This window comes from Uranotaenia lowii, chromosome 2 (genome assembly GCF_029784155.1).
Source record: "Uranotaenia lowii strain MFRU-FL chromosome 2, ASM2978415v1, whole genome shotgun sequence".
Lineage (NCBI taxonomy): Eukaryota > Metazoa > Arthropoda > Insecta > Diptera > Culicidae > Uranotaenia > Uranotaenia lowii.
The window spans coordinates 305,633,212-305,644,003 of NC_073692.1; the positions used below are offsets into that span (position 1 = coordinate 305,633,212).

The 10,792-nt window shown below is 41.0% G+C and overlaps 1 protein-coding gene across 1 annotated transcript; it reads right to left on the bottom strand.

The window, feature by feature from the left end:
* On the bottom strand, positions 1-10,771 carry LOC129742847 (serine-aspartate repeat-containing protein F-like). The gene is made up of 9 exons (XM_055734783.1): positions 10,760-10,771; positions 8,845-9,103; positions 8,644-8,781; positions 8,355-8,531; positions 7,762-7,938; positions 7,395-7,565; positions 1,609-2,112; positions 1,413-1,546; positions 1-1,359 (listed from the first exon to the last, which is right to left on the bottom strand). The coding sequence occupies exons 1-9, from the start codon at positions 10,769-10,771 to the stop codon at positions 316-318; spliced, it is 2,616 nt and encodes an 871-aa protein (XP_055590758.1). The 3' UTR covers positions 1-315.
* Positions 10,772-10,792: the final 21 nt, after the last annotated feature.

Here is a 10,792-nt window from a genome sequence, read left to right on the forward strand (position 1 = left end):
TTCACAGAACGCCAATCAAAACAAGTCTTTATTAAATTTGTCTTAAGTTTTCCATAGAAGCGCACTACAGAATTTAATCAACGAAAACTGCAATCTCTATTTAGTTAAAAGTTTGTGTAGATCTCTGCCTCCCTTTTCAGTTATTCTAAACGTAAAAAAGCTCCTCCCATTAGCAGGATGCGACGTTCAACTCGCACTCCATTATCCTAATCTATGTTGTAGCTAGACTCGAAAAGTGTCCCTTTCATTCTTTTCAAAAACACACGGTGCTGGTTGCTGTAGTTGCTGTTCTAGTTGGTCGGGTACGTGGGGGTTTCAAACATCCGTTTCGTTTTTGCCCTTCTTGATCGTTTTCTCCTCCTCGCTCGGCTTCAACGCCGGAATGTACTGGCCGAGATAGTTCAGCACTATTTCACGATAGCGATAGAGCACAATACTGACGATGGTGAGGGCGAAGAGGATTCCAGCGATGATCTCGTAGTCATTTTCCAGGTTATCGTAATCGTACTCGATGCCGATCAAGGCACCGAAGAAACGACCGAATCCGAAATGGGCGATGACTGGTAGAGCCTGACCGATGGCGGTGACCTTGCGGGGCAGAATATCACGGAAGTGAAGCACTAGGGTTACCCAGGTGAGACCCAGAGTCGAAGGCAGCAGGATGTCTTCAACAACGTCCCAGTATTGCCAGTCAAAAATGGCGAGGAAAATGTAACGCAGGACTAAGGTCAGGTAAGCAGCCACCAGAATTTTGCAGGTTCCGTAAATTTCGATAATTTTGGTAACAAAAAGAAGCATCGGGATAGCCAAGAGATCACCAGCCAGCAGGAAGGTCTTGATAACTGTACGCATGATCGATGGTTTGCCGCTATCATCAGTGTCTTCACTAGGGATATCAATCATGTGAGACTTATCAATCGAATCGATGATACTCCACAACGATCCAAGGCCCAGGGTGATCAAGAACGGTAACCAACACTGTTTGCCGTACTTGAGGAAGGCTGGATTCGAGAAGAATTTCTGCGGAGTAGTTTTGAACTTCCACCACTCTTCCGGCGGAGAAAGATCCATCTGCAGTGGACTTAACAGAATGACGGCAGCCGTAGTGTACAGGATGATGAACAGCAGGTAAGGTTGCTCGAAATCGTCGTTGAAGAAAATGATCCAGCCGATGGCACCCCAAACCAGCTGGCGTCCAAAGTGCGCAACACCGGTCGATGGATCGCGAGTTGCGATGATGATGATCGTGTTGAACAAAGTGAGGGCAGCTAGCAGGAAGAAATCTAACAGGGCACGGATCGATAAGTAGTAGTAGTACGTCGAATCACCTCGATCGTCGTCTCCGTCGTTGTCTTCATCCTACAACAAAGTATGAATTAGATAAAGTTTTTCATAAGAGATCTATGACCTACCCCATCACAAGTAGTTCCGAACAACAAACTGGAGTTATCCGCGTAGGGTTCCCGTAGTTTGCATTCGATGACTGGTTTGCATCCTGGCTCTTGTTCTTTAATCCAAGCCTTATCGATGTGACACTTGAATCCATCTGAAAAAAGTTTTATCTCTTATAAGCATTTTCATACTCCTAGAAGTCAAATTTCAACCTACCCAAAGGATAAACACATTCTTCGCCATCATCCCGTTCGCCGTGTTCATCAATCGACACCTTCATATCAATGGCCGCACCGTTAGCAGTGAAACATTCCTGCTCATCGTCATCATCAGCATTGTCATCCTCATCGGAAACATCCGAAGCCGGATCGTGACAAATCTTCGGCGCAGCATAGCTGGGACCAGCAGCCTCGACCGCATCCGACACTCCATCATTGTCATCGTCATCGTCTACGGTATCCGGAATGCCATCGTTGTCATCATCGTGATCGTCTTCATCCAGAATACCATCACCATCATCATCGGTGTCCTGATCGTTCGGAATACCATCTCCATCCAGATCGTTAGCATTGCGTGATCCCTCGTCCAGGATGTCCGGGATGCCGTCATTATCGTCGTCAACATCTTCGGCATCCGGAATACCGTCTCCGTCGTCATCGGTGTCTTCCGTATCCGGAATACCATCGTTATCATCATCCGTGTCCTGATCGTTAGGGATACCTATTGACGGATGTTCAAATTGAAAGTATAAGTGCGCTCGTTGTATAAGATAATGTAACAGTTTATATTTTTGTATGTAGTTCCAGCTTTCATCATTTTATATCTGGTAATTTTTTTAAAAAAAGAACAAGTTGAAAAATGAACCTGGAATTCATGAATTTTCGGATAAATACTCTGTTGAGCAGCTATGATTGCGCTAGTCTGGTGGTCAGATAGTCAGGCGAGTCATAAGTACTGAAAATCCGTTGCTTACATAAATTTGGTCTGATTCAGGACTCCCTCCTACTTCTGCATTGATACAATGGCACATGTGGAATACTAAATATGCATTGCGATCGTCACCCAGTAGATCGTTGGTATCGCCCCTTGTGGATTTTTTTTTTCAAAGTTTTGAGCGCCAATTTTAGATATATTTTAAGTCTTTGACTGCTGTCATACAGACCGAATACTAGAATTAACTAAAACTTAAGCATGGATCATCCAAAATCTGGACGCACTGTTTATTATATCATAGCGCTCCTAGTTGTCGGATCTGGAATGTTTTGACAGTATTTTGTTCGGAAATATTTCCTCGATCAGTGCTGAAAATTCATTACGATTCGTTTTGTTCCAATAAAGTTACAAGTAATGGAAACAGTGACACGTAATAGTCAAAACAATTTTCTGTGTAGGGTTAGACTGAGTCGATTTAGGGTCATTTTGGAATTCCTCAAACCCTGGGGTCTGAAAAGCTTCGTCTTGGTCCAAAACTCATCCATGATTTTTTGCAAAATTTTTAAGTAACGTTTACATGAGTAAATTTGAACTTAGGTTTGTATGGGAAAATTAAATATTTTGTACTGAAAAATCAACATTATTTTTGTTTCGTCTGTGGAACCGAGCCAGCTTAAGGTTTTTGTGCCAATTTATAAAATTCCTTAAGAAAATTTTCCGCTGAACAACTTTTTCAAAGACCGTAACTTCGTATCTCATTAGGAAAAAAAAGTTATTAGCTGTTTTACAGGAGTATGTCTTTTCACACTGATAAACAATAAATTCAATTGGCATGCCTGCAGGGTGCCTAGCGAGGTATTGCTTGACTACTTTCCTTGCAACACTTTGCGAGGCTCAAGCAGTGATGTCAATTAAATTTATTGTTTATCAATTCGAAAAGACATACCCCTGTTAAACAGCTAATAACTTTTTTTTCCTAATAAGATACGGTAATAGTTACGGTCTTCGACAAAGTTGTTCAGCGGAAAATTTCCTTAAGGAATTTTATAAATTAGAACAAAAACCTTCAGCTGGCTCGGTTCCACTGTCGAAACAAAAATGATGTTGATTTTTCAGTACAAAATATTCAATTTTCCCATATAAACCTAAAAGTTTAAATTTACTCATGTAACAGTTACTTAAAAATTTTGCAAAAAATCATGGGTGAGTTTTGGACCAAGACGAAGCTTTTTAGACCCCAGGGTTTGAGGAATTCCAAAATGACCCCAAATCGACTCAGTCTAGTGTAGGGTGTCCAAACTATAATGAGTGGTTCTCGACGAAAAGTTCGAAATTTCATCAAAACAACACATTCAACTCGCAGCTCCTGACTACTTTACGTTCTGCTACATCCCAGTCCATTCTGGAATACTTGGAAACATCGAAGCGGACAGACTAGCAGCCTTAGGTCGCAACGAAACCCAGTATGAAGTTGGAATACCTAAATCAGATCTTTCACGTTGGGTGAAATCCAAAATATGGGACGCATGGCTAACGGAATGGAGATCGCAAAGAAATCTAAACCTGGCAAAAATAAAAGGGGAACCCAACAAATGGGATGATTGGGCAAATAGGAGCGAACAAATACTACCATCTAGACTTCAGGTGGGGCACACTAGGTACACTCATCGACACTGTATTTCCGGGGGACCAGTAAGGATATGTGGCTTATGCAATGCGTGGTTAACGGTAGAACACGTACTGATGGAATGTCCACAATATTCAGGCCCTACAAATGCATATCAAATAGATGGATCAATCCGGAACGCACTCTCGAACGACGTAGTAGAAGAAGAAAAAATGTTGTGTTTCCTGAAAAAATCGTATATAATAAACGAATTGTAAAAAAAAACCATTTTTCTAGAGACGAACCAGCCAAAGGCTGAAAGTCTCCCTAATAAAGACAAAAAAAATTTCTTATTTTTCCTTTGAAGTGCAATATTTAAAGTATAAAACATTTTTATTTCGTTTACATAGCTCCGAGATAGATCCTTTTTAATGCGTTCAGAGTTTACGTGATCCATGCTTTAGATAAGCTGCAGAATTACCTTAAAACCCCATTTATGTTCTTGAACTGGTTAAAAAGACTCCCAATTGTAGGTTTATCGATTCCTTTACCAAAAACATCGCTGACGCAAAGTTTCGATTTCAAAAATATGAAACGAGTAGGCGCGTAAAGACTGACATAACGGTGTTTGAAAGTCGTGGATTACTATGTACCGTAATCCGGGGTAATATCGATCACTTGTTTCAATATTTTTCAATTATTTTCCCTGTTAAGGGGAATGAGGCATGTTTCATATTTTTAAAACCAGTACTGGACTCCTATACACGTCCAGCATGGTTGCAGAAATGTATTGGACTACTTTAAATTTGATTAAAACATCGATTTCGTCGCTGTTCAGGAATTGATGCTTTGAGGTTACATTGATCAGTCTCCATTTTGACGGTTTTAATTAGTTATCTTGATTATAAAGGATACCAAACACCTTCATAATTGTTTTAAAATTCTAATTTATCAATAACCTTGCTACGGTAGTTGCAAGTTGAAGACTATAAATTAAAGCTTAACTACTTGAAAATTTTCGTCAATATCATCATGCGATCGTTGGAAGTTGGTCAATAAACTCAAGTTGCACAGCTGTTGTTTTTGTGATCAGGGAAATTTGTTCTTGTCAGAACCAATAAGAAAGAATTTCAACTCCAACCAATTTTGTCCACCCCACATTTCAAACGCATCATAGCCCAATATTTGGTATATAATATTTGGTCCTTTGAGCTGGATTGGGACTGGTAAAAAAAAGTTAAACGTGCTGTGAGAGAACAATGCGACACCCGCAATAACTTCCATCGCTGCTTGACGCAAGTTTGTAGTTCGTTGTTCCGCCACGACTGCCATCTTATCAAGCGACATGAGCGATGCTACGAGATTGTGATGTCCTACTACGAGAAACGGGTGAGCTGGAAATATCTCAGAGTATCATGCGCATACAGAGATAATGACTGTGCGATAGGGGAATTCAATGGTTTTTGGGTTTGATGCACGACGACTGGTATAATAATGAACAGAGCTATTATAACAGTTCTCACACATAATACCACACCAACACTGTGAGGTAGTTCCCATAGCAATGTATCCATTGTACGTAGGACCGCTGCGAAGCACAGAAGCGTCAGGTGAGGTACAATGCGCTTTCAGGGCTGATATCGAAGTCGTTGGAGTCGTTAAGCCAATAGCAGAACCCGAATTCTTAGTCTTTAGTCAAGGAAAAAGATCTATTGACGGCAAGTGAGCTTAGGCTGCTAGACGTAGGGCTTGGCGTTAACAGTAGCGACAAATCAAACAAAATTGAAATATTTCCGACTATGTCAGGCGTCAAGATTCGTTTCAGCATTGAAAGAAGTTTTCCTCCCGTGAAAAATGCGTACTTTAATGTGCCAGCCGCTTACAGAGATGCTGCAAAACATCGCTTAGACGAAATGGAGGCAAAAGGAATCATCGAGAGGGTCTACGGCGCGCCACAGTGAATAAGTGGAATATCGGCAGTTCCAAAAGGAAAAAACGACTTCCGGGGCGAAGTTTTTTACGAAGCTTGATCTCAGTAATGCGTTCTACCACTCGGAGTTGTCCAAAGAGTCACGAGATCTGATAACATTCTTATCGGAGAATGGCATGTTTCACTATACCCGTTTTATGTTCGGGGTCAATTGCGCCCCCGAAATATTTCAATGGGAAATGTGCCCAGTGTTGCGAGGAATTCGCTCTCACCCTGGAGAAACTTCATCAAACCACAAGTTTGGTACTCACGGGTTTAAGGAAGAATAATCTAACTCTTAACGTGGAAAAATGCCTTTTCAATCAGACACGAGTAAAATTTCTTGATCATGAGCTAGACTGCAACGGCTTTCATGTCGATAAGGTGAAAATAAGAACCATTCGTCAGCTTCGGCCGCCTACGACGGTATCCGAACTAAAAAGCTTCTTGGGCTCATACATAAGCCCATACATAGAATACTTTGCCGACATATCAAACCCCTTATGGACTGCAACCGCAACTAAGAACTGGTTTTGGGGTCTCGACCAACAACTTGCATTTGAGGCCATTATCAAAAGTATAACTGATTGTGCAACCACCCTAGGATACTTTTCAGATGGTGATAGGACGATTTTGTATACGGACGCTTCACCAAATGCTTGGGGTGCGGTCTTGGTGCAAGAGAATCATGACAAATCTCCTCGTATCATCAGTTTCGCATCAAAATCTTTAACATCCACGGAAAAGAACTATCCCCAGAACCAGATAGAAACCTTGAGAACTGTGTGGGCCGTAGAACATTTTTCGTTTGATCTTTTCGGTCGCCACTTCACCGTGTGCATAGATTCTCAAGGTTTATCATTTATTCTGAGTCGACATCGCGAGAACACCAAGCGCGCCCTAACAAGAACAGATGGTTGGGCGTCTTCGTCTCGTTTCGTACAAATACGACGTGAAATACAACATAACCGACAACATAGAAAGACAACATAGCCGATCCTTCCTCACTGACTGAAAGACAATCCTCCGATCTCACCACTGACACGTGCTTTAAACAACCAATCCGTAATTTGTGGGTGATCAGATCAAAAGGAACTTCCACCATATGAAACTTTGATAGATTTTCAGTATCAACGGGTTGTGATCCTCGAACGAGGTGGCATCGAACTACCAACATTCAAAATTTAAATTTGGGTAGGTGAAATAGCAGCTATTTACGACGTGTTCGTATGGCTTTTGCAGCAATCTGCTTCAAAAATTAGAGTGGACAATTTCCAAAACATTGGTCAGTTAGATACTCTAGACTAGAAGAAAGTTTTTAAATAAAGATTGTGCTTCAATAGTCTGTAAAGCCCTTGGGTTGGTATTTGCGGTCGCAACAAAATTGACCTAAGCTTTTTTTTCCTTTGCAACCGACTAGGCGGCCTTCAGTACACCCCGGATCAATAACGGAAGGAATCAGTACTACTCAGTTAGTATAAGAAATTAACTCACCATCACCATCCAGATCGTCACCGAGGGGTTCACCCTCCTTGTCGTCCGGAATACCATCATTATCATCGTCCGGGTCCTCAGCATCCGGAATACCGTCGTTATCATCATCGTCATCTTCGGCATCTGGAATACCATCTCCATCGTCATCATCATCCTGTTCATTGGGGATACCTACCCGGCGCGTAGTGGGAAAAGGTGGAAATCACATGCAGAGAATAAAGTTTAACTTGCCAATTTGGTCAATATCCAATTGTCAACATTGCACAAACTACGTATAATTTTTCTTCTCATTTTTGAAAACAACCAGTTAGTAGGACACAGACGCCACATGTTAGTACGAGTAAGCCCATGGATCGATTTAACCTACCATCACCGTCAAGATCATTGTGTGTTACCGGGGAATCCTTATCCCGAACATCCGGAATGCCGTCATTGTCGTCATCGGTGTCCAACACATCCGGCACACCATCGTTGTCATCGTCGGTGTCTTCCGTGTCCGGAATGCCATCATTATCATCGTCCGTATCTTGGTCGTTGGGGATGCCTGTAAGTTCCAAAGTAAACCAATTATGTATTGTATTTTGGTAAAATTGGTACAAAGCCAACATCAGAAAGAGTTTTTTGGAGAGGGTTAGAGTTTTGAAAGATATTTTGATGCGTTTTTGACACGTTGATGTTAGCGAGAATAGTTTTGAGTAGTTGTATGAAGATGGCGAACAGTTGAACCATTACGACCGTAGATGTACCGTAGGGCTTAAAGGTTTTCGTGTATTTTTTATGGTAACAGTATTGCTAGAATGTTGTGTGATGGTTCCAAGTACCCGTAACACTGAGGACGTTCACAGATGATCCATTTCGGGAGGCGACAAGTATGGAGTGGTTTGTAGAAAAGTAGTAAGAGATTCAGAGTAGTTTAATAGGAGCAATCGGTTACGATGGAGATACTGTGTGGTTACGTACCATCGCCATCCAAATCATTTCCTTTGGACTTAGCGTCGTGATCTTCACTATCTGGGACTCCATCATTGTCATCGTCGTTGTCCGCTTCATCCAGCACACCATCGTTATCGTCATCTGGATCTTCCGCATCCGGAATACCATCATTATCGTCATCATCATCTTGGTCATTGGGAATGCCTAGAAGAATGCTCACCCTATTGCTACCCGTACTCTACAACGTGCCATTTCCAATATTTGCTTCCAATCATATCAAAAGCTGGAAACTCGACTACAACCCACGTGCACTTACCATCACCATCCAGATCGTTGGCAGTCATTTTGGAATCCGGATCTTCGCTATCCGGAATACCGTCATTGTCATCGTCCATGTCCTTGGCGTCCGGCACGCCATCGTTGTCATCGTCTTCATCCTGAGTATCTGGAATACCTAAAATTCCAAAAGCCACAGTCAGTTACTAAAATCTAAGCTTAAATTTCAACCCTCACTAACCATCATTATCATCATCTGGGTCCTGATCGTTGGGAATGCCATCACCATCCAAATCATTGCTGGTGGGACCCGTTTCAGCGCCACTACCGTCATCAGTTGCGATCACTTCTTCACTTGCCGCATCATCGTCGTCATCCGTTTCCAGCAAGGATGCTGCCAGCTGACGAGCTTCGTGCTCATGCCGCTCGTAACAATTGCTCTCGAAATGGGCATCCCGATGGCAGCTGTAGGTACAGTCTTCCAGAGCCAAGTGACCAACCTGGAAGTTAGTTGATCAATGAAACAAATAAATTACTCAGGATTTCTCAACTTTTATCGAGCTGGTACTAAAGAAGACCTTCGTAATTGTTACATGAGTTCAGCGGTAACAGGAATTAACCAAAAGTCCGACAATTATTCAATTAAAGAGAATGATTTCTTGGCCATATCTAGTAACCGAAATCTACAAAGATTTGATAATCTAAAAAAAGTGCCAAGTTGAACAAAACAACATCGCTGTTACCTTTGAATAAATTTTAAAAATGTTTTTAAGTTAATTAGCTATGGTTAAAACGTTTAACAAAATTTGACTAACCGATCTTTTTTATCATTTAAGAAAACTTTTAGAATACTCTTTTTATAAGTCTTATATAAACCGTTACGCGAAAGACGTTCTGGTACCGTCAACTCAACACGCACGTTCGGTTAGCGAAGTCAAATTCTACGGATTTTCACCGTAAATCATAGGCAAAATGCCGAAGGAAATTAATGAACCCGGTAACTGTACCTACACCCTAGTCGTGCAGTACAAGGAAAAGGACGAAAAGCTGAAGCGATTTCTGCAACCGGGCCTGCAGGTCGAAGAAGTCAAGTGTGTTCCAAGGATTTACTGAATAGGATGCGTTTTTATTTTATTCATGGATAATGATCACAAACGGTTGGAAGAGTGTTTATCGAACCATTCGAGCAATGGTTCGGGAAAAAATATGAAAGGATACCAACATAAGCTTGGCAATGAGCGAATACAAAAAGCAATTTTTTGGGCTTGTGATATAGCTCAGTTGGCAAGTCCGTTGTCTCCTGAGCAGATGTCCGCGAGTTCGAGCCAAGAGTAAACATCGAACACAGTTGTACCGGATAAGTTTTTCAATAACGATCCGCCAACTGTAACGTTGATAAAGTCGCGAATGCCATAAAGATGGTAAAACGACTATAATCGAAACAAAAAAAAAGCAATTTGTCTGAAGAATAGTCAACGGAAGTTTCATCCGTCAATTCGCTTAATAAGCGATCAGATCTGCTTTAATTTTATAAAAATTAAAATTTTCTCGCTCCTCGAAAAAGCTTCAACTTCATCTCCGGAATCACAAACTGTCTCTATTTTTGGAGCATAGAAACTTGATTTACAGGATATCAGGATCGTTGTTAAGTTTTTCCAAAAAGATATGACGGCTTCCGATTCTCCTCTATAATTTTTATATACTTAAACCATAGAGGAGAATGGGAATCCGGCAAATTAATAATTTTCACAAATTGTTTTTTTAATTCTGTGATCGAGAGACTTTGCTGATAAAAAAGTTTATATCTTATTTTAACCCTTTGTTTCATATCATAACAAATATGATTCAGATAATGAGGAAAGAGTATTGTGCTCGTTCACCTCTGGGGGTAAGACTCGACAGTATCGTACAAATCCGTTTGGTTTTAATGCATAGATCTTCATTACATCATAAACAAAGATTACTGATTATCCTAGTTTTGCTAGAGCAATCTTCATAAAATAGCCGATTTTAAACTTTACGAAAAGACTAAAGTTTTCTTGATACATTGTCAAAACGTTTACCGCATTCCATTCTTGCATTCTAAAAAATCAAAAATCTCTTCATTGGAGAGATTCTGTGTTGTTGATTCAAAACGAAGCTTCAAAGTCACTTACGAACTGTGACATTAGGGAGGGCCTGTTTAGACC

Excerpts from the sequence above, each read along its gene's own strand:
- LOC129742847 (XM_055734783.1), bottom strand. Across the intron at positions 7,939-8,354 it reads AAATGATTTGGATGGCGATG|GCATCCCCAACGACCAAGAT; the intron begins GTACGTAACCAC and ends TGGAACTTACAG. Across the intron at positions 7,566-7,761 it reads CAATGATCTTGACGGTGATG|GTATCCCCAATGAACAGGAT; the intron begins GTAGGTTAAATC and ends CGCGCCGGGTAG.